Raw genomic sequence first — 26,335 nt, forward strand, 5'->3', positions numbered from 1 at the left:
TGCTGGTGTTTATGAGTTTTCGTAGGTACTGTCACCAGTACGTTTTAAATGAGGCTGTTCGTTTGAATTAGAAATGGGCAGCAATTGAGCTTCCTAGGCTTCTTAGATGTGCTGCTCTCAGTCCAATAACATAAACTCTGGTATGGCATCCAATTGAGGGGTTGAGTTACATTGAGTTACTGCTGCACAGGAATTCTTAATCCTGTACCTCCATTTTCTCCCTTTCTCAGAATAATGCCTGCTGCAGCTCAGAGCCTTCTGAGATAGAGGTTTCTGCTCAGGCTGGTGTAGAGTGTGAAAAGAGTAAAGGAAAGATCAAATCCTCAATTTGTATTTTAGGACCTGAGAAAGCAAACACAATTTGGCATTCCACATTGTGTATCTAATAGGTGGTGTTGCCTAAATAAACTTGGTGAGATCACATTCTGAGGATGTAAACTTGTAATTTTGGTCATATTGTTTTGAACACATGGATTACATAGAGTAGATAAGATAGAGAACTCATCTATGAAATGCAGATTTTGACATACAGTCTGAGGTGTAAAACACCAAACGAACCACTGCAGTTATCCAGAACATCTGCCAGGGGCAAGCACGTAAGAACGCAGCCTTTAATGCTGTTGATGAGGATTTTTTCATAGGTGAATTGATATTTTATGGATATCGTTACAGGTGTCTTTCATACACGCATGTATTAATTATCCATCTTCTATCACAGGTGTCCTGCAGGATGTCAGGTGTGCCAGAATTTAATCAGGTAGGAGTGCATAAATATATATCTATGATTTTTATGAAGGCCTAAAGTTAGTGGTGGGCATTCCTAGTCAAGGATGTAGTGACAATAAAAATAACTTCCCTTTATATTGTCTGAGCAGCATTTCTGGGGGTGTGATGGATATTGTTTAGTGTAAATCTAGGTTAATAAGAGTACATGATAACCTTTAATTTATTTGCAGTAGAAAATTTTATCCAAATGCTTTCTATGGATGAGTTTGTCTTAATCTTCTGCTGAGGAATGAAAGGCACAAATATTCCTTTAAATGGGAGACAATTCTGGCTATATCCTGGGTGATATGAAAGAGAAAGAGACAAAAGCAATGAAGAACAGTAAGAATTATGGAAAGAGGAAAAACAAAAGAAAAGGAGAGGAAAGAGGGTAGTAGAAACATTCCTGGTGATAGGTTTTCTGAAGATTTTTTTCACCTTCTCTGCAGTGGGTATTATGAGTCCCTGCTTTTGAGAAGGCAAGACACAAAATTTACATCACTTCGGTGCTTTTGACTCATGTGCGAGTTTTTCAGACAGCTCCTATTTTGTGGCTTGTATTAATTAGTTGTTTTCAATCCAACATTTGCTGTTCAGCTGGTGTTCCCAAACAGGTTTCCATGCTGTGTGTTTATGATAATAAATTATCAGTTGTTTGTTGGAACAAAAATTTTAACTTTTCTTGGCATTTGTTTTGTGTTAAAGGCCTCTGAAGGCTGAAACAACAGAAAACAATGAGTATCCAATGACTAATGATTAGGAACCTGGTGCTAATTAGTCCTGTCACCTGCAATAGAGTGATTACATGCTTTTTCACCGTGTTTCACATTTTACTTTGCTTCTAAGATCTGTGTTAAACAAGAATCACATTTTGCAAAAAGCAAATAAGTTACTCCTTGAAACCAGATCCTGTAAAGGACCGGTGCACACAATTGTGTTGGCTTTGTAAGTGAGGCAAATGATCTGTGTGGCACCTGCTCAGAATTCCCTCTGAGGGAATCGTTGCGTGTTTATTTTGGTTTAGAGCAGAAGAATAGAGATTCGAAGATTTTTGCCCATGTCCTGGAAGTAGAAGCGCAGGGAGGATTTTAATGCTTCCTGCTAACCTGCAGATACCCAGGTGGGTATCTAAGCTGAAGTTAACTTGTGCTTCAAAATATGGTGGTTTAATCCCATCTAAATCAAGCCTACACCAGTTCTGCAGTCCTCCCCCTTTCCCCCGCAGAGTGACTGTGTTGTTATTTGGTCTGGGAAGCTCATTGGTGTGAAAATTAACCTGGGGGGTGGAAAACCAAACCAAGATTATCTTTCCACCAAACTAGCCTCCTGATCAACCAGGGTTTAGCTGCATGGATGTGAATACTACAGTGTGAGAGAGACGAAGAGAAACTGTAAATGTGCACCCCACTGGTTGGGTTTGGTTTTTTCTTTCACCTTTCTCTGTAAAGTCATCCTGTACCTTTGTGGGTTTTTTTAATCTTGTAGTTGTTTCTTTCACTTTTTGTTGAGCGTTTTCATGGTGTTTAGATTCATGTGAATCCTATTTGTCAGTTTCCCTATATATGTGGAATGAGTATGGGCATCTGATGTTCATTTCAGTTAACCAGCCATTATCTTGCAAGCACATTTTCTCAAATGCTAACCGTTCTTGTCGTCTTGTATATCTTAAGGTATAAACAGTGCTTTCCTCTGGGAGAATTTTTCTGTTCCTAACCAGGGGAAATAGTTTTCATGTGAGTGTTATAACTGGTTATATTGCATTTGTTAGATCAGCAATCAAACAGGTTTTGGGCCTCCTGAGATCTGTAATTTTCCACAACAGTCCAAAAGTGATGTGAATGTACTTGGTGCCTACTATAATTTGTCCCAATATTGTAGGCAAATGAAATGTGTTAATGATTTCTTACTTGCAGAGAACTTCCAAGGTTTGCAAACAGTTTATGAGTGGGTTATGCAACTATTTGCTAATACTAAGTAGAATAACTCCGTTTAGTAGTTGCTAATCAAATTTGAGTAACTTATTGGCACCTTTGTCCCTGCTTCCCTGATGTGTTGAAATGGCTTCTATCTACTTTTCAGTACAGTGCTTACAAACACATCCCAGACAGCACCTAGATTGATCTGACTGCATAAATATTCAGGAATGTGGTGCAAAACTTCTGCATCCTTACATATCTGAGATGTTCTCACAAGTTGTCTCTATGTCTGACTGTTTAGGCATATTTTTCAGACACAGTCTCTAAAGTGCTGCCTACTAGGGCACTGGATTTTCTAATCTGGCCACTGTGGTTACTTTTAGCTCAGTGTCAACCCTCCAGGCTTTCCCTTGTTGCTCAAAGTGTGACTTTTCCAGGAGTCTGCTTTTGTGTTACTGACATTGGTCCCTTCATTAGTAGTTTACTGAGCCTGTGAGGCAAAGAAGGTAAAGTCATTGCAAATACGGTTTGAATCAATGCATGTGATATATTCATAGGATCACAGGAAATCTCAGGCTGGCAGGGACCTGGGGAGGTCTCCAGTCCCAGCCCCTGCCCAGAGCAGGCTCAGCTGAGGGTCAGATCAGGCTGCTCAAGGATTTATCCAGTTAGGGCATAAAACTCCCGAGGGCAGAGAGAGCCCCACTTTCCTCAAGCCCCAGCTCCACCACTGAGCTTTCCTCCTGGGGAAAAGGCTTCTCCTTATCTCCATCTTGAGCCTCCTGTGTTTCAGCTTGTGTTGCTGCCTCTCACCCTCCTGCTACACACCACTGTGAAGAGCCTGACTGCTTCTCCTCCATCCTCTCCCATCGGTGCCAGGGGTGCTGTTGGGTGCCCCTGAAACCATTCCTCCTCCCAGCTGAACCATCCCTGGTCCTACAGCTTCTTCTCAGAGGACAAGGGCTCCAGCCCCACCGTCTGTCATTAGGATGGTCATTCTCCCCTGAAGTCCCTACAGTTTGCTGGTGTTTCTTCTGTGTTGGGGACCCACACTGGAGGCAGCACCCAGACAGGGTCTGACAAGCACCAAGCAGAGGGGACAGTCCCTGCCTTCCCCTGGCTCTCGGCCCATGTTCTGCTCACACCACCCCAGGCACCGCTGGCCCTCATTTCTGCCTGGGCACATGGGTGGACCCGGCTTGGCTTACTGCCCACCAGCACCCAGGGCCATGCTCCAGAGCTGCCCCCTCCCAGGGCTGCACATGCCCGCCATCCCTTCCTCCAGGTTGTATGTGGAGAAGGTGAAGAGGACAGGCCCCACTCAGACCCTGTGGGACCCAGCTGCTGGATACCAGCTTCCAGGCAGCATCTGACCTCCCTGATCTCCATGACCTTTGAGAGATGACAGAGATCAGCTGCACAAGGACATCAGCCACCTCCCTCAGCACCTTGGGGTGCAGCCTGACATGTCCCAGGGACGTGTGTGGGTCGAGTGCTCTTGAGCGATCCCAACTCGACCACCATCCCTGGCTGGTAGCTCCTCTTCTCCTTTCAGCCCTGTCACTATACACACAGCACAAAACTTTACATAAAAAACCTCAAACAGCTATATGAAATGTTCTGCTTTGGTTTCCTGAGATGCTGTGTCTTGCCTTTTGACCTCCCAGGTAGTTCAGGAGTCGTTAGCGCCTTGTCGCTTCCTGCTGGATGGCTAGGTAGAGTAGGCATGCCAGGTTGGAGCAGAGCATGAGCAATTTGGGAAATACTAGTCATTTTGAGTTCATAGCTCTTGCTATGGTAATCTCTAAGGCAAAAGCAACTGCATGTACCCCGCACACTTGTGTATTAGGTTGGTGTGCAGTTCCTCCACTGCCTGCCTCAGCATAACTGAGCTGTCTGAATGCAGCTCACCCTTGGGTGTACTTACATGTAAATGTTAAGTATGTAGTGCAAATCATATTAATGATGAAAAAAATTCGGTGTTCATTGGACCTCTCAGTTTCGAGGTTACTGCACTGATTTGTCTTGTCAGGTGATTAGTTCCTTTCTACAGGATCTCACCTGTGAAAAGGCAGGTTGCTCTGGCTCTTTCTGCTCTAGGAGAGGCTGCTGATGTACTGCTCCTGTAAGGATCAGGAATATATGAGATAATAATCATTCTGTGCTCATATTTTGATGAAGGGCTGAAATTAATTTGGACTTTAGAAAATGTAATCCATTGATGATGAGCCTGATTGCTTCTCACTTCTGTCCTTCCAAGCAGTGGTATTTGCTGAGTCAGACTGTTAATGTGGTATCTGAGTGATTAATGTAAGGTAATGTAGTATTTATTTGGGACTGCTATCTTTCAGCATGACTCCTGGATGAAATGTCTTGTTATTGTGAGATGACTTGAGGAGTAGTACAGTGACCACAAGGTATTTTCAGGACAAAAGATCAATAGGATATCTATGTTTTTTCTTGTCTTTCATCTAAATATCATTTTTTTCCTCACTTTTGCCGTATCTTACCCTGGAGTCCTCCAGAAAGCAAGCAGAAAAAACTGGAGCAAGGAGGCCAATAGCTTATCTGTAGAGAAATTTGTCCTCTGAAGACCAATAATAGAATCAAAACTATCTCTTTCTTCTGGTCCTTCCTTTGAGGTATGTAGGGAGAGTCATAAACAAGTATAGTCTCATGCTCTTCGTGGGCAGGTTTTATCCAAACCTGCTTCCATTGTACTGTCTGCTTTGCAGCTATATTGCTCTGAAACATTTGGAGTTTAGATATGTCACTATAGCGTGGATTCTGAATCCACATGTTATTTGACAAAATGATGTCAGCAGTGATCTTCCATCTGTGTTAATCCCTCACAGCCTTCTGAAATAGTCATTTAATTGTGTGACTTAGTGTGACTTAGTGTGACTTGCTTATTCTCCAAGTTCCAGCTTGGGTACTTCTTGTTTAGTTCATGAGCCTTAATGGGCAATTCTTCCGGTTAGAGTAACTTGGCAATAAAATTGTCTCTGTGAGGCTTTCCTGTCCCCAGCTAGATCATTTCCACTTCATTTTTCCAGGACTCAGTTGTGAGCATACACCTGACTTCATTTTGGCAAATCCCTGGATATCTGTGATATCCTGATATTTGTCTTAGCTAGGGAAAATGTGTACGTGGTCCGTGTTAGCTAATCCACGTTGAATTAGCTTGAGAAAAATTTTGGCCTTCTGACTTCTAGCTAACCTTCACCATATGCGTGACAATAGAGCTCAGGTCTTCTCTGCATTACTAGGCTTCTACATCTCTTTAATTCTCCACTGAATAAGATTGTTTAATTATGGTATTAATTCCCCAAGAGTGTGGGTGGCTTCCTTCTCCAGTCTGCTTTTGCAGACCATTGATTCAATCCAGCTTGCCTATGTTGTAAAACTGGATTGCAAGCATATCAAAAGTGCCTTTCTAAAACAGTTCACTTTCTTAATTTGCTTAGGCTTGTTTGGGGTTTGGTTTTGTTTGTTTGTTATTTTTTCATCTATTTCTCTTTTACCAGTTAGTTCTTACTCATCTCCACAGAAAACTCTCTCTCTTTCTGAATGTACCTCTTCAGGGTTTTGCAGATGTTGTTTACGTCTAACCTGCCCCTAGATCCACAAGTAATACATCTGAGTCCCAAGGCAGTTATTGGAGGCTCTTTGGTGTCTCAAATGACTAAAAGGGAAGAATTTATCTCCATTTCCCAGGGTATATTAACATCTGAAATGTCTAAAGGAAAGCTGGACTGTCAGATGTCACTATAAATTACATTGGAGTTAATCCTGTAGAAGAGACTGGAGCCTGTTGAGGCCTGTATGACAGTAATACTGATTGAATGTGGAATCTGGGTTATTCATCCAGTTGCAAACCTTTAATGCTAACAGAACTTCTACTAAATTTCCCTTAACATTGCACTTCAATTGGTTTATTTGTATATTCACTTTGCTGGCACCCAAAGGTTAGTAGAAAGGTCACCCTGAAGTTCTCTCTAGGCTGAGGGTTGCTCCTCTCCTTCTGATTAATGACAGTAACTCCTTGATCTTCTGTACCTAGAGTAACTTGCGGCATAACCGTAACCATTAGCCATAGCAAACCTTGGTGTCCTAAGATACTCCTCTGAAATCTCACATACAGGACCGGTAAATCTGAGCTGCATTGCTCAGGTCAGAGATGCTATGTGGGACTCTCAAAACATTACAGAGTCACACAGAATCACAGCATGGTTTGGGTTGGAAGGGACATTTGAAGGTCATCCTGTCCAACCCCCCAACTGTTACTAATGCTCCTCAGGTAGACAACAAATTCTGTATCCAACAAAACATACTTATGATTTGCTTCAACATTATTTTGCCATTGTTGAGATTTTTTCAGCTGCATTAATTTTTATTATATTCCGAGTCAGCAAGCTACAATTTCCTTCATTGTAGAAAAACTATTTGGGCTAGTCTGATGAGGATTCTAGAGTTGCATGCAAATGTGTTTGGTAAAAAGTTATTTCTTTTTTTTTTTGACATGAGATGTTGCTGTGGACGGCTGATTGGAGATCACCCAGGAGTGGACTGTAGCTGGCCTGTTTATCAGGCTGCCCCACAAAGAGATGATGGAGAATGGTCTGTGCAAAAACACACAAAGATGAGTCCAACAGATGCCTTTGGTACAATCAATTTTCAAGACGGAGATCACACTTACCACGCCAAGGTAACAGGTGATGGGTTTATATGTCCGACTTTTTTTAATAATTTCAACATAAGAAAGATAAAAAGTGGTTTTGAGTGAATATCAGATTGTTTGTCTTAAGAGAGCAGGGGAATCTGAAAGTAAGTCAGGTTAGTGTGTGGATATGATATTTTTACGTTGAATTTCACTGCAATTAGGCATAGTCTGTCTTGCTGTCTGTATTGCTCACTGATGTATTTTTGTGCTACCATGTTAATGGTATTGTGAAAGTTCTAATCCTGCACAAAATCTTTAACATGTTAGTGCTGAGAACTTTGCAAGGTGTTGCAGTTTCTTTCCTTGGAGTACGTAAAGGATGTTTCTTTTACCCATTATTATTTCTTCCAGTATATCAGGCTCTCTTACGATAGCAGTTTGGATCAGCTGTTGCACCTGATGGTTAAAGAATGGCAGATGGAGTTGCCAAAGCTAGTGATCTCTGTTCATGGAGGCATTCAAAATTTCAAGCTTCCCTCAAAGGTCAAGCAGGTTTTCAGCAAAGGACTGGTGAAGGCTGCTGAGACTACAGGAGCATGGATAATTACAGAAGGAATCAACAGCGGTAGTGCAATTATTTTTCTTTGTTTCAGTCTTCCTCTGATGTTTGTTCTCTGCATATGAGCATATACATTTTGGGCAAATATAATGAAATTGTTTGATAATTTGTGATATTTTAGCACAAAATTAAGCTTTTTTATAAGTAAAAAAGCATAATTCAAAGAGCGATATCATGTTCGTCTGCTGTTGACAGGTATTCTGAATATTTTTAATATTTTTTTTTTATTAAAAAGCAGAGAATTCTGCATGTAATACGAAACACTGACCTTAAATGAGAACTGTCTGGTGCATTTATGTAAATAATAAAGTTTTCATGGGGGTAAAAAGCACCATTAGCAACATATTGAGTGTTATTAATTACAAATATGCGTCGAGTTTGAAGCGTCGGTGCATTACGTCTGAGCCTTACAATTCCTGCAGCGCTCGTCAAATATACAAGTGGGGTGGCATGGTTTGTTCCTGGTTAAAACATAACTGTAGAATAAATTAAATGATGGGAAACCCTTGTATTGGTGTCCTGTAGCAGTTCTATGAAGGTAGAAGAAAATGGTGATTTAATTTTCTTTTTAGGAGTGTCCAGGCATGTGGGCGATGCGCTGAAAGGCCGTGCCTCACCACACCTGAGAAAGATCTGTGCTGTTGGGATTCCTCCATGGGGTATCATTGAGAACCAGAGGGATCTCATTGGAAAAGATGTGAGTCAGACACGTTTTAATAATAAAAGCCTTCATGTTCAGGGGATGTTATATCCTTCTTGGAAACCGTTTTTATTTGCTGTTTGTTTAATTTCATTGGTTTGATATTTTTTTTCAGTACTAGAGGTTTAGATTTTGCTTGGCAGTAGAATTCTGCGGCATGTTGAGGCCTGTATTTTGCTTTTTATATGTAAATGAATAGTTTTAAAATATTTCTCTTCTTACAGGAAATTGCCATTTCTTTTTGAAATTTTGTAATTAATTAGGCAATTCTCTTGTGGTTGCAAATGATGTATTTCTATATTCATGTGACTCAGGACAAGCAATCAGGTTAATGGTATACACAAATAGGCTATTAGTAGGCATGCTTTTTGTTAATAAACTAGAACTTTATGTGAGTGCCAGTGTGAGGGCACAATCTGCATAACTGTCTAAAAACATTTGACAAGTAAGGTGAAATAATTCCTGATAAATGATAGCTCACGTGTGTTTAATGGTAATACACCCAGGAAAAACATGCCATTGTATTTCAGCTGTTCCAAAGAAAGGCAGGCAGTGACCGTGACAAAGGGCTGCAGGACTAATCAGAAATGCATTCTGTGGTATTAATTATGGTTTTGTTGGTGTTGAGAATCAGATGAAAACCTATGTTTGAGTAGAGCAGCAAAGAGAGTGGTGGAGGCTTTCAGAAGATTACAATATGATGCAGAAATACATACAAGTGAAGCAACGTAAACTAAATGGTGATATTTTGTTGGTTTCTTTAAAGATTTTTTTTTTTATTAGGTAGTTTGCCTCTACCAGACTCTTGGTAATCCACTCAGCAAGCTAAGTACCCTCAACAGCATGCATTCGCATTTTCTAATGGCAGATGATGGTACAGTAGGCAAATATGGGAATGAAATGGTGCTCAGGAGGAATTTGGAGAAGTACATATCCCTTCAAAAAATACACACAAGTGAGTACTGCTGTGGTCAGCTTTATGACAGAAAAACCTATCGTAAAAGTTGCGGAGGTACTTGACATTTCCTGCTACATGTTACAACATCTTCATTTGCCATACATGTCACTGAGGTTGAAAGTTATTAATTGCACGAGTCTTGAACTCTGAGTATCAGGAAAATGAAGAGGACAGCATTTTTATAAAGCATTATGCATTTGGGCTAACTTGCATTCTGTTTCTCAGTTGTAGAGACATGTAAACGACTCGGATTATTTAGTAAGTATTGAGCATTTGCTCACTTTGCAATTTTGTGTGGTCTCTGTATCAGCACTAGCTAGTTTCCCAGCATTTTGCTAGGTAGAAAAATTGTCACATTCAGTGGAATTTGAATCCTTCTTCCCTTGTTCATTATTTTTTATCCTCATCACTCTTCTCTATTGCAAGCCTGTGACCTCCTCAGGTACAGAAACAAAGACTGGTTGTAAAAGGAATAGCTTCAGCCAGTGTGTGTTTGTCAGATTGTGTAACTTCCATTGTTTGCCTATACAGTAACTGAGTTATGGTATAGAAATAATGAATAAAATATTTATTACATAGACAAGTATTTCTTTTTATGTGCTAGATTATATAAATTATTTGTGGAAGTTCACTCTTACCTAGTAATTTAAATCTTGAGGTATGTTAAAAAGACATTAGCAGAGTTATGCTGTTGAATCCTTGTTTCCTTTATCTGCTCACATTACAGAATTTAGAAACTTAGAAACCTACCTGTTTTTTAACTGTTCATATTTAGAGCTTCTTACTCAGCCTGTTATATCTTTTCTTACTGTGAGTTTTTGCAAGTCAGCCTTTCTGTTGTTTTTCTATTTCTGTTGCATCTTGTTTGAAATTTATTTCTGATTGTTAAAAAAAACACCCTGCTGCTGTAAAACTTGAGAAAGTCTGTTAAGAAGGGCCTGATTACTCCTCTACGTGTGTAGGCAAACAAATGGACACTGATGACACTTCAACTGCCGTCAGCACCCTTTGTTTGTGAGAGGGTGCTCTCGTAAAGGGCAGGGGGATATTCTGAAGGATGTGTCTTCTTTCCAAGGCAGGGCTGCTTATGATTTTATCAGGAGGTTTTCATGCTCTTTTTGATCCGGTTGCAGAAGTTCTGTGAAAGCCTTAAAAAGTGTAAGTCGAATTGGAGATAGTGAAGGCATGATTTCCTCTCCATTGAACCACGTATGAGACTCCTTCATGAGTATTTATTTACCAGATGTTCTGATTTTTGTGTGTGTGTGTGACCAAGACCTGTTTGTAACTGGTTAGGTGTGTTTTGAAACAGGAATGGGCCAAGGTGTACCCGTAGTTGGGTTGGTGGTGGAAGGAGGCCCCAATGTGATCCTAATGGTGTGGGAGTACGTGAGGGCCAGCCCAGCTGTCCCTGTGGTGGTCTATGAGGGCACTGGCAGAGCTGCAGATATCCTGGCTTTTACCCACAAACACACGGGTGATACGGGGTGAGTAGTGGCATGATGCTCCTCCTGCTTGGTCTGTCGTATTGGGAGGGACCTGAAAACTCGCGTCTTAAAACCGCTGAGATAATTTCTTATGTTGCTAGCAATAAACCTGCCATGGTCTTTTGCCGGCTTTTACTTCTGTGAAGTGAGAGCATAGCTTCTTCCTTCCCTGCCTCAAACTGGTTCTGAAAGAATTATTCTGCCAAATTTACTAAGGAATTTTTGAAGAGGAAAAAGAAATTTCATCTATCTGAGTTATTATAGTGTTTCTCACCTTTGATGGGTGACACTGCTGGGTGATCCCAAAGTGCCTGCTTGGATTTTGAGTCAGTCCTTTCTCCTGCCATCAGTATTCTGTAAGCGGGCTTAGATTTGCGTTGTACAACGCTTTTGAGACTAGGGCTGGTCTTAGTTGCTGTAGAAGCCTCAGGCTAGGGTAGGAGGAAGATGAAGATTCCTTGGCTATAGCTTGTGCTTACCCAGTGGTAACCCAGATTTGTCATCCTCATCTAACTGTAACTCTTTGTGTCCTCTCCAGTGCAGCCTCAGCTGCAGACTCTATTAAACCTGCCTTGATGAAAATTTTACATCCAAAATGGAAATAAGTATATATTTGTGTAGCAAATTAATATTTTTGTGAAAGTTTTTCAAAGTCAAAAGGGCTTTTTAAATAAAAAAGCAAATTTTAAAAATGTGGCCTGGGTTTATTCCAATTAAAAAAAACCCAAGCATCTTAATGAAATTTATATCCTAATTGTTTACCTATTATCTTTTCTAAATATTCTTTTGTGGGGGTGGTATTTTTCCCTATTGTGTTGTATTGAGAAATTTTTTCTTCACTTGCTTTCTCTTCCATATTTTTTATCTTTTAAAAAAAAAGATTCTGCCATTTCAAAAGAAAAGGAAATTATGGACAGAAAGATAAATGAGGGGAAAAAAGACAGGAGAGGTATGAATCTTAATGAACGAATAATGAGGAATTTAATTTTATCCCTCTAAGGTTATTGAAAGAAACAAAAAGTTTGCTAAACTTTTAGTGATTTTTAGCTCTATATTCACAGACAATCCTTTGAAAATTGTTAATTTTTTAATTTACTGTATTCCCAATAGTATATAAGTATGGTCAGAACTAACGCCTGTGTGGATAATAATTTATGTTACGGGATGCCTTTGCTTTGTTTTGTTGAAAGAAGGCAGGAATAAATCAACAGAGAAGTGGAAATAAAAGGGTTTTCTCATATGTCTCTGCATAGCACAAATTTCATCTTTTGCTGAGGTGTCATTTGGGCTGGTAATAGGTAGCTAAAAATATACTTATTCTGGCTTGTATATCCATTTTTCAGGGAGCTGCGCCCTCAAGTGAAGGAGGAGGTGTTATTGATGATTCAAAACACATTTAGCTTGGGACAGAAACAGTCCAGTCATCTATTTCACATTTTGATGGAATGCATGGAGCACAGAGAGTCCGTGAGTAGGGTTCATGCTCTGAGTTTAGAGCATCTTCATTTGCTGTTATCCTTTTGGCTCTTTCTGTGGGGGGTTGGCGTGGGCACAGCAGTGATAGAAATAGTGGTGTTCTCTCTAATATAAAGATAACACAAAGGTGTCTGTGGTAATTTATATACTGGCTAGCCCCATAGGGCCTGTTTAGTTAACTTCTCAAGTCTCAGTGGTTGCTTATGAAATCACAGCCTTTCTTATTTTAGTAATAGGCCAGACGTCTTTGGTTTTGGAGAAAAGATCAAGTAGTTCCTACTCTCTTTCTTCTTTAGTAGTGTCTGTCTTCTAATTTAGGAATGTTTCAATCCATTCTTCTACTGATAACAGAATAGTGATAGAACTTCTCTGTGTATTGAAATGTACTTTGGAAATGTGCTGGCATGTTTAGTGTCTCAAGTGCTCATTTGTGAGTAGAATCATAGAATCGTAGAATGGTTTGGGTTGGAACGGACCTTAAAGATCACCTAGTTCCAACCCCCCTGCCATGGGCAGGGTTACCTTTCACTAGAGCAGGTTACTCAAAGCCCCATCCAGCCTGGCCTTGAGCACTTCCAGGGATGGGATATCCACAACACCTCTTGGCAGCCTGTTCCAGTGTCTCACCACCCTCACAGTAAAGAATTTCTTCCTAATATCTGATATAAATCTACCCTCTTTCAGTTTAAAAGTGTTACCCCTTGTCCTGTCGCTACACTCCTTGATAAAGAGTCCCTCCCCATCCTTCCTGTAGGCCTCCTTTAGGTACTGGAAGGCTGCTATAAGGTCTCCCTGGATCCTTCTCTTTTTTAGTCTAAAGAACTCCAGCTCTCTCAGCCTGTCCTCATAACATAGGTGCTCCAGCTCTCTGATCATCTTTGTGGCCCTCCTCTGGACTCACTCAAATGGGTCAATGTCTTTTGCTGGACGACCCAGAGCTGGACATAGTAGGTCTCATGAAGTGAGTGTGAGGTCTCATGAAAGTGGAGTAGAGGGGCAGAATCACCTACATCAACCTGCTGGCCACGCTTCTTTTGATGTGGCTCAGGATGCAGTTGGCTTTCTGGGCTGTGAGTACACATTATGTCCAGTTTTTCATTCACCAGTACCCCGAAGTCCTTTTCCTCAGGGCTGCTCTTAATCCACTCATTGCCCAGCCTGTATTTGTGCTTGGGATTGCCCTGACCCATGTGCAGGACCTTGCACTTGGTCTTGTTGAACTTCATGAGTTTTGCATTGACCCATCTCTCAAGCCTGTCCAGGTCCCTCCAGATGGCGTCCCTTCCTGTTAGAGTATCAGCCACCCCACACAGCCTGGTGTAGTCGTCAAACTTGCTGAGGGTGGACTCAATTCCACTGTCCATGTCGATGAGAAAGATGTTGAATAATCCTGGTCCCAATACAGACCTCTCAGGGACACCACTTGTCACTGGTCTCCACCTGGACATTCAGCCATTGATCACAAATTTTTGAGTGAGATCGTCCAGCCAATTCCTTACCCACCAAGTGGTCCACCTGTCAAATCCATGTCTCTCTGATTTAGAGACAAGGATGTTGTGCGGGACAGTATTAAACACTTTGCACAAGTCCAGGTAAATAATGTCAGTTGCTCTTCCTCTATCCACCAATGCTGTAACGCCATCATAGAAGGCCATCAAATTTGTCAGGCACAGTTTGCCCTTAGTGAAGCCATGTTAGCTGCGATCAGTCATCTCTCTGTTTTCCATGTGCCTTAGCAGAGTTTCCAGGAGGATCTGCTCCATGATCTTGCCAGGCACAGAGGTGAGACTGACCGGCCTGTAGTTCCCTGGGTCTTCCTTTTTAGCCTTTTTAAAAATGGAGGTTATGTTTCCTCTTTTCCGGTCAGCGGGAACTTCACCAGTCTCCCATGGCTTTTCAAATATGATGGAGTAATGACAAGTATTTGTTATGGGAGTAAAGACAGTTGTAGCAACGATCACTAAGATGGAAACTACCCGATATGGTTTGTTTTTGTTTTTGGTTTTGCTTTTGTTTTTGCTTTTGTTTTTTTTTTCCTTTATTTGAGTGCTTATTTTTTAGTTGAAAACCGAGTAGATATCAACCATGTTGCATTTTTACATTTCTTAGCTTTAAAGGCTAATCAAAAGGAAGTAGACTCATGTTATTATGCAGTGGGTTGATGTCAGTTTGCCTGGAATGCCATTGCATTAAAATCAAAATGCATTTTTTGTTTGAAACAAAGGAAAATCATGTCTGGGCCTTTGCCATTGCTTGTGTTGAAATGTGTATGATTTGATCTACCACAGCCGTTATGAAGAAGAAATAACTACAGACTTCTCTGCCTCACCTCAAATAGTATACTTCTGCAATTCTAACAGATAACCATATTTGATGCGGAGTCAGAAGATCAGCAGGACATTGATTTGGCAATTCTGACTGCACTCTTGAAAGGTACCTGTCTTAAAGCATGACCTGTTTCCATCTGACATACAGTCCCATTGGCTTACCTTTTCAAAGCAAAGGAGTAACATTAATGTGTGTAAACTGCTAGGTCCTTTACTTGTTTCCTAGGTACAAATATGTCTGCTTCAGATCAGCTAGATTTGGCGTTGGCTTGGAACCAGCTAGATATCGCCAAGAAACACATACTGGTTTATGGACAACACTGGAAGGTACTGTTATCTTTTAATTTTCACAGTGGCTTTACTCTTTATTATGATGACTAATTTTCCATTATTTGCATTTGTCAGGCTTAAAGTAAGGAATAACTTGATGCTTGCAATCAGTCTTCTGGAGTAATCACCTTTGATTTTGGAGAGGCATTATTCTTAAAATTGCAAAGTATTCAACTGCAGAGTGCATCAGATGAAAAATCAAACACATTTATTTCCACAGAGAAGAGGTGATATCTAAAATTCCTGCAGTTTTCACTGCTAGCCTTTCCACATAGTTTTAGTGGTCCTTTTGGGTATGTATTCCTCAAGCCTGTGTTGATAATCATTGGGGGCTGATTTTTCCAGTCCCAAGTGCCTTTTCTTCTTTACAATGTAAATTTTGGAAAATTGACAGTGGGCGTATTTTTTTTGAGTGACCATAGCTGGTTGTTTGACACAAAGAGAGCTGAATTTATTGATCACCAGTCCATATTTTCTTGTGGTGTATAAGGCTGAACAGATGGACAATTATGCTTGAGATGTCTACGATTGGGCATTTGTGAATCAAAGGAGTATTTGTTGTTGCTGCTACCTCTTTGGGCTCAGTTCACTGTGAAATGGAGATGATCACGTAATGTTCTTGCACAAAACCTGGTAAAAAATGAATGGCAAAAATGAAATTACCACTTTCATTTTCAGGATGGAATGGTGTGTGAATAATAAGGGATGTGCCAAGCCTGCAACAATAAAGTTAGAACAAATTGTTGAATAACTCCCTCGTAAGAGAGCATCATTCACTCTGTGAACTGAATAAGACTAAACCCTCTGGGGAAACATAGTATGTGATTGAGCAATGAGTAATTGTATTGTTATTCATGGTGATGAATTATCTGATAACTTTTGAGTGTCTGACTGCATAATCTTAACAGTCTTTCTGTCCAACAGTATTGTTTTTATGGAATGTGGAACAGATTTGTGTATACACAATGATGTGGGCATATTTTTACCTTTATGGGATTTTTTTTACAATACCTTGTTATGTTTTGACTCTATGAAGAAAATTTATTTTTCCCAATGTTTTCATTGTTTTATAGCATGTACACTTTCCTATTTGTGTTTATTTAGTTTTTTGCATTCAACAGCTGTGCTGTGAACTGTTGATAGGCTTTATTGAAACACATCTGTGTAAGATATTAAAGAAAGGGGGATACCATCTATCTTACTGCTTGAAATTCTATACTATTGGAATAAGAGAGAAGCATTATGCTTTTGCCATTTTTATCACTGAAGATATATGTTGGCAAGGCCTATGAGTCTGCATCATTCCTTTGTGTTTACATGAGAAGTGTGGCAGGTGAAACTTGCCTTGACTGGCGAATTAATATAAATGATATAATCATAGAATCATAGATCCATAGAATAGCATCATAAAATCATTGAGGTTGGAAAAGACATTTACGATCATTGAGCCCAACGGTAAACCTAACACTGTCAAGTCTACCAGTAGACCGTGTCCCTAAGCATCACATCACCACATCTGCATGTCTTTTAAATACCTCCAGGGATGATGACTCAACCACTTCCCTGGGCAGACTGTTCCAGTGCTTAATAACCCTTTCAATGAAGAAATTTTTCCTAATAGCCAATCTAAACCTCCCCTGGTGCAACATGAAGCTGATTACACTCATCCTGTCACATACTACTTGGGAGAAGAGACCAATACCCACCACGTTACAACCTCCTTTCAGGTAGTTGTAGAGAGCGGTAAGGTCTCCCCTCAGCCTCCTTTTCACCAAGGAACAGAAGGAATCAAATGAAAATATCAGGCAGGAAACAGCCACCGAAATTTAACATTCTCAGCTTGACTTCGCTTTCTTTAGTAAGGCCTTTGACTCCATTTCCCACAGCATTCTCCTGGAGAAACTGGCTGCTCATGGCTTGGATGGGCATACTCTTTTTGGGGTAAAAACTGACTAGACGGCCGGGCCCAAAGAGTTGTGGTGAACGGAGTTAAATCCAGTTGACGGCTGGTCACACGTGGTGTTCCCCAGGGCTCAGTACTGGAGCCAGTTCTGTTTCATATCTTTAACAATGATCTGGACAAAGGGGATCAAGTGCACCCTCAGTAATTTTGCAGATGACACCAAGTTGGGTGAGAGTGTTGATCTGCTTGAGGGTAGGAAGGCTCTACAGAGGGATCTGGACAGACTGGATCAATGGGCCAAAGCCAAACATACGAGATTCAACAAGGCTAAGTGATGGGTCCTGCACTTGGGTCACAACAACCCCACACGATGCTACAGGCTTGGGGAAGAGCAGGATTTGAGCAACCAGGTCTACTGGGAGATGTCTCTGCCTATGGCAGGGGGATTGGAGCTAGATGATCTGTTAGGTCCCTTCCAACCTAAACCATTCTATGATTCTAAGAATGGCTATAAAGCTGTCCTGATGGAAAAGGGCCTGGGGGTGTTTGTCGTCAGCTGGCTGAATATGAGACAGAAGTATGCCCAGGTGGCCAAGGCAGCCAATAGCATCCTGGCTTGGATCAGAAATAGTGTAAATAGTGTGTCCAGCAGGACTAGGGAAATCATGGTCCCCCTGTGTGTATGGGAAATAATGAGTAACATTTTCCTAGTCCCCACCACTTTGACACAGAAGATTTGAGAGACTATTGCATAATCCCCGCACTTCACTCCTAGCTTTCCCAAGGTGCTGTTCAGCTTTTCCGTGTTTCTGACAATTTTTTCTGCTCTTCTGTGTACTTTTTTTTCAGGTCATAAGGTCATCTTTTGGTATAGGTAGACCAGCACTGTACCCAGTATTCAAGATATGTGGCCCTTCGTGGAGATATTTAGTGAAATACTAGTATTTTATACATTATTCTCTATTCATCTAAATATAAATCCTAATAGTCTATGTGCCTTTTTTACTTGTTTCCAACTTGTATGCAACTTACGTTCATGCTTCCAGAAGACCTGTCCACTAACATTTTTTCTGAGTTAATTTCAAGACTGATGTGCAGGTAGGGTTTTTTCCCAAATGCACATTATTTCACATTTACCAATATTGAATATCGCCTGCTTTTTTTGCTGGTTATCCCATATTGCAAGATTTTTTTGCACATCTTCCCAATTAATTTTATGATGAGTATTTTTGTATCATCAGCAAGTATGTGAAGTCAGTATTCAGTATGTGGGATTTTCTTGGTCTCCAATCACTATTAATAATCTTTTTCCCTACCATTTGATCAGTTATTAAACAAGTGGAGGACCTTTTGCCTTGTGACAACTTAATTTATTTAAAAATCCTTCAAGAAAGCCATCATCAAAAGCTTTTGTGGAGATACAAATGTACTGTGTCAAACTGACAGCCTTATCTTCATTGTCCCTTGCAAAATTCTGGTAGAATTCTGATTTCATTCTACAAAATAACTGCCTCGCTTCCTCTTACTCTACTGTATTTACCCATGTTGCTATTATTGCTATTCATTATTGTAGTTTCATTATATTTGTCCTTACAAAGTTCTAACTGTATTGATATGGTATATTTTGACAACTTACACATTCCTTTGTCTTTTTTGAAAATTGATGTATTTTCTACTGTCTTCCATTCCGCTGTTAGAGGGGCTGATTTCAGCTATACTTCAGTTCCCTGAGCACTCTTAGGTGAATACCACCTGGTCCTGACAATTTGCTAACACTTTAGGGATTACTTCTATAATCTTTTCTACTGACACTTCAATTTGACACAGTTCCTCAGATTTGTCTTCCATAAAGAACAGCTTTGATGTACAACCTTTCCTAACACGTTCTGTAGTGAGCAGTGAGACAACGAATTAATTTATCATTTCTGCAATAGCCTTATCTCCCTGTGTGTTTCTTTTATATCTTGATCATCCTCTGGCATTACGGATTGGCTGGCAGTCCCCCTACTCTCGCTCCTTGGCTTCTGATATGTTTGAAAAAGATCTATGTACCTGTTCATATCTATTTCAGTGCAGTTATTCTGCACCGATTTGAATGAAAAGTCAGTGTCAAATAATGAGTATGTTCTCACCTTCAAGTAAGATGCAAAGAACTCATAATAAACAAGCCTTACATCTCTTGCTGCTTCTCCAAGCAAAAATTAGAAGGACTTATGTTCCTGAAAGTTTTTCTTTTGGCTATGCAGGAAAAAAGATCTTAAATAACAATATTTTCATCATGCACTGTGAGGAAGAAAAAAAAAAGAAAAAAGAAAATGCACAAACACAGTTTTAAAGTTTACGGTGGACTTGGTTACTTTCTTAATTAGAGGAGTACTTCTCTGACTGCTCAGGGTCCGCCAGGCCTACAGTTGTCAGGATCTGCAGTTTGTGCATGGTTATTGTGTTGTGTGTAATTCAAATTTTGAATTAGATATTTAAGCAGCAATTTTTAGGTGATTGTCCACGCAGTCTTAGTATTTTTCTGCCTATTTAAGTGTTTTAAGGAAATGTGCACAATTATGCACAGACCGTGGCCATTTCCTTTCAGGAGGTTGCGATTTAGTGGTCACAAAATTTCAGAAGGTAAAGATTGTAACCAGCTGTAACTATGTTTCTGCTTAAATGTCAGCTCAGTCTCAAATGGATTTTACAACAAAGAATTCTGGTAGTTACCAGATGGCTGTCAAAACCTCTTTAGTGCAAGGAATGACTGCTAGACGAAATCTGGTACAAAAATGGTCACTTTGAGATATCTCTGGAAGAAACACCAATAATTCAGGAACAGTGCACAAGTTTTCTTTTCACATGTGGCAGTTCTGTAACATTTATTGGATATCTTTTAGTGTCGCTTCCGCTAAGTGTAAATACGTACGTGGAAAGGACTAACTTCACGTGACAAGTCAGCACTAGCACCTGCACCGTTTCTGTGCCAGTGTCCTCATTCTGCTCATGCCACTGAGTTTTCTGTGCATAGATGTGCTCTAGGTATTCTTTATATGGATTTATATGAACCTCATATGTCCAACTCCTTTGCTATTTTGCATATAGGAATCCTGCTGAGCGCTGTGCAAGTGCCATGAGTAGAGTGCTTTCACCATTTGGACACTGTTGTAGGTAGAGCTGTGCTTCACAGTGTCTTTGAGAGAGTTTATCCTAACGCAGATTCTCTCTCATGTTTGAAAAGAAGCCTGCTTTAAAGAACCTCAAGTTCTATAGGGAGATCTTGAAATACAGTACCTTGAAATGGCTTTTGTCATATGTCAAAAAAGAAAGGCTTCCCTCCGCCCCCTGCATGATCATACATTAACTTCTGAAGTGAATTAAAGAGTAGGGAATGTATTACCACAGTCTGGTTGTAAAGTTAAATTTGTAGAAGTCTCTACAGACATTGGGCTTATGGAGACTCAGTTTTACTCCCCCACTCCGTTGTATTTTTTACACAGATACTTTCTACAACATGTTTTTCTTTTATACTGCACACTTTAAATATAGGTAAAGACAAATCATTGTGATAAAGAGATCTGTAGCTGTTCAGGAATGTTTTATTTGTTTCCAAAAGAAGAGAATAATTTTCTAAGCTTTTCCTTCATCTCTGTCCTTTTGGAGGTTGGTGCCTTGGAACAGGCAATGCTGGATGCTTTGGTGATGGACCGTGTGGATTTTGTGAAGCTGTTAATAGAGCATGGAGTGAACGTGCACCGTTTTCTTACCATTTCTCGTTTGGAAGAACTATACAATACAGTGAGTATTTGAAATCCCAGTGCACAACTTTAGATAAGAATGCCTAGAAAGAATACTGTTTTGATTATTAGGCCACATTTTTATGAAGCATTTTTGAAAAAAATTGAAAATGTATGGGTTTTGATCATTTCTGATTGTAATGTTGGATTTTTGGATTGGTGTCCCAGCTTTTTATTTTTGATTCATTGTCATGACCCAGACTGAGTAGTCACCTTAAGCTGGTGAGAAATATGTTCTGTTTTTTGATTTGTGATACATAATGAAAATGAGACATTGTCTAACCAAAGTGATACCAACTTATTCCTAGAGTATTTCAAGATTTAAGATAGTAGAGGTGTTGCAGATAGGAGTTGAAATGTTATTGAAGAGGTTTGTGGGGAGGTTTTGAGTGGGGAGAGTTTGAACCACAGTAGTGTGTCACGAAAATCTTTTAGCTGCTTTCTTTCGCTGTATTGATTTTCTAATGTAGAATGACATGTTTGTTTACTCTCTTGTCTTTTCACACCACAGAAACAAGGACCATCAAATCTACTTTTGCATCACCTAGTTCGAGATGTGAAACAGGTAACAGACACAGGAAAGGCTGGGGAGCAAAAACAGTAGCTTAGAACTTCAGTGTCTACTGGCACGCTGCTATTAGGTAATACAGGGGAATTTTAGGAATAGAAGTGATGGTTTCATTGCTATGCTCCTATATCTACGAAGTGGTGTTTTCTTCATCCCACTGATCCCCCTAAGCAATTAACTAGTGTACTGCTGTTGAATGCTCCCGAGGGTCCTCTACCTTAATTTCAAAGCCAAGCAGTTCATGTAGATCAGACTCTCTTTCTCAAGTTACTAAAATGACATTATGAAGTCATTGTGCAAAAGACTTAGTGAATTAGTGCAGCAATTATGCTCATGGCTTTAAGCTTTTCCTTATTTCCCCAAAGCTAAAAAAGTCTTTCCTTGTTGAGCGGTAACAAAAAGATACTGTGACAAGATACATCATTTTAATGTGCTGCATTGCTTAGGAGAACAGAAGATGGCAGTGGATGACTACTGCATGGAGCACTGGCTCCGTTAGTAGTTCAGCAGCAGCCTTATTAGAGCTACACAGTTAATTTATTTCGTGTTTCTGTTATCTATTGTACCTCACAGCGCTGCTTAGCCAGGAAGGCTGTTCTTCCTGCATCTAGTCTCCACTGCAGGAGATGCCTAGATACAAAACTAGATTAATTGGCTGATTCTTTCAGGGTGTGAGTGCTAAGATAAAATAGTAAGTCTGACTGTTTGCAGAGTTCTGTGGTCTCAAGTAGTGGGATTTCATGTCAATCCCATTGATGATGCTGTAGATAGGTGTTGGGTATTCTGGTCTCCGCAGCAAGCTGTTTTCTGTGTTTTCCCATACTGATGGACATATTTGGGGTCTAATTTCTGTGACAGATCTGGAAGATCTCAGTGTCAAAAGTACGTAGAACATTTTCAGGCTGAGAAATCTGTCTTTCTCATTGATACTGAAGTGATTTGCTCCTTGATATGACCTCTCTCCTAAAACTTATGGCCTTGCTACATCTCAGGACACTCTGGGAAAACTCAGGGCATGGTCTAAAGTGAAGCTTTTGGCAGTTGAAATGAAATAGTGGAATTTATGTAGAAAACGGGTGCACAGTTTCAAAACTTTCTGCACTGTTGGGTAAGCTAAACTCCCTTGGGACCTGCAAACAGGTCTAAAAGCCTTTTTCACCTGAGCTTCTGTAAGTATGCATAAATGCTCTGTGAATGGGCTGTGCCCTTGCAGTCTTATTACACATGGTAACACAATAGCTAGGACAGTCACCAGACTGATGTCACCATGGATTCTAGAGTATTTTCTCCATTAGTGTGACCAGTTTCGCTGCTGCTACTTTTGAATGGAGACACATTGCAGTCTGCAATGGTAGCATAAAATATGCTTTTTAGTGCAGAGAATTGTCAGAGTGCAGAATTGCAGAGAAATTAGTCAGAAATACTTGCCTAACTATCAGTGACAGAGCTGGGAAGCTCTGTCCTGTGAGATGTACTTTTGCCCTAGAGTGCTCGGCATGTTGCTGCCTTCTCCTCCCTAGGGCTGGGTGGCCTTAGCTGGCTGTACTGAGGCTTGCCGCTAAATTATATTGAAAAAAACCTTAGTCTAATGAAGAAAATTACTTTTTACAGTCTGAAAGGCATACACCACTAGGAATACGTGACACCTCTAACCCCTTTTATGCACAGGCCCATTTTTCACTTCCAAGAGTTGTGATTCAAGGTTTTACCAATAATTTTTAAAATCTGTATGGAAGACAATCTGTTCTTCAGAGAATTTGTCACAAACCTTGTGTCATGGAAGGACAGTGGAGGTAATCTGGGAAGCAGTGGTGCTTTAAACAGAAGTAGTAAGAGACTTAGAAGGTACAGCTAATGCACATGCAGCTGCTGTCCTAGTTGTCATGACAATCTCGGGCCACTACAAGCGATTACCAGTCTCCAGAAATTAGTCTACAACATTAAATGCAGGCTTCATCCACTTCTTCATTTTTAATTAATGAACTAGTGTAATCTAGTACCATGCTAGTTTTTGCTTGTTATGAGAAGAAGAAGATGGTTATCTGTCTGTCTGGTTGTTGGTGATTAACCTGAAGAACCACTACCTGCACTGTTGAATGCGGCTGGTCTTGTGAACATTGCAATATATGTCCCTATGCAATGTGGGTGCAGCGGACTGTAGACATCACACTTTTCAGGCTGAAAATGTGGATGTACCCGTGTTCTGCCTCCTAGGGGATTTTCATATGTCTAACAAATGTATATGCTTTCCTGACAGATGTGGGAGCTCTTCGTTGCACTTTCTTCCAGACTCCCCTTATAGTAGTAGGGCTCTGACATGTTGAGTTGAATGTTGCATATAATAGTGTCATGAAATGCTTGTGACATTTGGTGTTTCAGAATACCCTTTCCTTGGATTACAAGATATCACTGATTGATATTGGACTGGTGATAGAGTACCTCCTTGGTGGAGCTTATCGGAGCAGCTACACGAGGAAGCATTTCCGAATTCTCTACAATGATCTCTACAGAAAGCACAAGGTAACTTCTGTGAAACGGCTACCACTGTCCACCAAGAAAATCCAAAATGTGGCACTTAAAAAAGCTCAGGTTGTCATCGCGATTTGTCTGCAGAGCATCAGTTAAATGTATGCCGTGCTTGTCTGTTTTATGAACCTCTTTGACAACTGTGGAGAGGTTGCAAATAAAACAGACAAATCCCTCCCCAAATTACTCACAGCCCCTCAAGACCACCAGTGATAGTTAAATTAACTATTAATTCAGTAAATTTACCTTTGAGTCTGGTAGCCAGCTTGTGTACTTTATCTATCATCCGTCAATAAAGATCGACAAGGCTGTACCAACCACCATTTTCCCTTTCGTGAAGCAGTTGGATGTTTCTGCTCTTGCAACTTGAACCACATCACAGAAATACTGAATTCAACAGGCATTGAACTAGATTTATGGCATGTCAGCATGGCATAGTGAAGAGCAACAGGGATATCCCTGACCTAAGTTTTTGAGCAAATGTCTTACGTTTTAGAAGCAGCTCAGTGCTAGTGGTGCGTCTTCCTGCCCAAGCCAATGAGCTGTGGTTGCCTGGCAGAGCTTTTTCTGTGACACACTGGTCATCACAGGGGAAGTCCCATGCTGGATATGGCAGACTGCACCCATGCAGGCAGAGGGTTGTGCTTGGACACGCGTGCTATTCTGCGCCTTTTAGATATTTAAGGCATTTGGCACTATGGCATAGCATTGAGCCATGTCTGCATATCAGTAGCGTCACCTCTACAGACTGCCTCAGAACAACAGTGTGCAAACATACTAGGATTTTCATTTTTCCCATTGGCTTTCCAAAACAGTAACTTGCAAACAGCCTAAACTTCTCCATGTATTAGTCATATGTCATTCTCAACATCACAGAAAGAGCAGATTTACTGCATAAGAATTCTCCCCAGTTTTTGGAGTAGAACTGGACTTTGATTAAAGTACTTCCATATGTTAAAAAGCAAACAACAGAAACCTCTCATCCCCATGTACTGCTTTCATGACTAACAGAAGAAACTCAAGTTGATCAGGGAAAATTAGAAGAAATAATGAAAACTCGGAGTGAATAGAAACACAGTGACAGGGCTTCCTGTGCGTCACTGGCTTAATACAATGCTTAAAAAGAGATATCTGAGCAGTGGTAACACTCTTCAGTGTATCCTCATGAATTACGACCTTATGGTCGTAATGATGGATGAAACCACGTGATCCTATAACTAGGATCTGCAGGGAAGAGTGCTAGTCATTCAGCTGGTAACATTCTTCCCTCTCAGTCAACACTGAACAAAGTGCCTAGGGGTGCTAAACATGCTTCGGAGGAAATGGTCAGCAAAAAGTTCAGAGAACTTCTGTCTCTTAAAGGGCTTGTAGCACCTTTTATAAGGGTGGGCACTCAGAAGAGCTTCCAGGTTAGGTGATTCCAATCTGGTGCAAGCCCTGTTGTTGTTGTAATTGGTGGATGTTATTGAATTTAGAGATTCAGAGAAATATGTATATTTTAAATTAGATGTGAAGCAGCTTATTTTTTCCTTGGTATAAGCTCCAGTCGTAGTTATAGTGGTTGCTGACTCACTGATCTTTGAATAATGTCAGTTTCTACAGGCACTGTTGCAATCAGGGATAAGTACAGGCAAACTTCATCTTTAATTTGCATTTCTCTCCTTGTGTTTTATGGTATGCCTTTGGATCTAGAGAGTGCTCTCCAGCTTTTCTCAGAGCCTGTCTCATTCCCTTCATCAGAGTAATCAGGGGGGTAGCAGAATGGGATCTGCTGAAAGTACTTTGCATTCTCAATTCTTCAGAACAGCACAGCCTTACAAATACAAGGTAATATAACTGCTTATTTTAGACTTTGCTTAGGGCATATTAGGCTGCTAATCATTTTATTGAGCGTTTTTAGACATATGTTGGGAAGGCTGTTATCATAATTCTACTCAAATTACAGCATTTTACTGCTCAGTGTTCATAAAGTGTTTATGAATGTCTTGTAATTTTAACGTTGAAATCAAGCTCTGACTCCTCCTGCGATACTTTTTAACTTCCCTTCGTTTGTTGCTAAGGGCTTTTGTTCATTGAAATGTAGTGTCACCGAATTTCTGAACACCGAGCATGGGAGAAAATTCTTACTTGGAAGCAACAGTAGGAATTCTCTGATTTTCCCAATGTTTTCTTATGATTGCTTATTAAAGAAGCTATAGTAAGCCTGCTAAGAAGAGATATAGTTCTGATACCTGAAAATTGATGGCAGAGTATTTTCTTTCAAAGAAATGATGATAAAAGAGCAAAGATGACCACATACATTTATCTGACAGACA

The 26,335-nt window shown here is 40.3% G+C and overlaps 1 protein-coding gene across 3 annotated transcripts in view; it reads left to right on the forward strand.

Annotated features, from left to right (window-relative positions):
* The window catches only part of LOC134508516 (transient receptor potential cation channel subfamily M member 6-like), a 52,712-nt gene that overhangs the window by 16,551 nt on the left and 9,826 nt on the right, over window positions 1–26,335 (forward strand). The window contains exons 3-15 of one of the 3 annotated variants that reach the window (XM_063320249.1): window positions 719–757; window positions 7,209–7,389; window positions 7,756–7,969; window positions 8,536–8,660; window positions 9,447–9,618; window positions 10,934–11,108; window positions 12,452–12,575; window positions 14,945–15,017; window positions 15,138–15,238; window positions 20,793–20,927; window positions 21,438–21,491; window positions 23,874–24,014; window positions 25,713–25,847. In XM_063320249.1, coding sequence (XP_063176319.1) covers window positions 719–757; window positions 7,209–7,389; window positions 7,756–7,969; window positions 8,536–8,660; window positions 9,447–9,618; window positions 10,934–11,108; window positions 12,452–12,575; window positions 14,945–15,017; window positions 15,138–15,238; window positions 20,793–20,927; window positions 21,438–21,491; window positions 23,874–24,014; window positions 25,713–25,847 — 1,669 coding nt within the window. Of the gene's footprint in view, window positions 1–718; window positions 758–7,208; window positions 7,390–7,755; window positions 7,970–8,535; window positions 8,661–9,446; window positions 9,619–10,933; window positions 11,113–12,451; window positions 12,576–14,872; window positions 15,018–15,137; window positions 15,239–20,792; window positions 20,928–21,437; window positions 21,492–23,873; window positions 24,015–25,712; window positions 25,848–26,335 lie in introns of those variants that run through there. The other 2 variants (XM_063320250.1, XM_063320251.1) reach the window with 2 other exon arrangements.

Source organism: Chroicocephalus ridibundus, chromosome Z (assembly GCF_963924245.1).
Source record: "Chroicocephalus ridibundus chromosome Z, bChrRid1.1, whole genome shotgun sequence".
NCBI classification, from domain to species: Eukaryota; Metazoa; Chordata; class Aves; order Charadriiformes; family Laridae; genus Chroicocephalus; species Chroicocephalus ridibundus.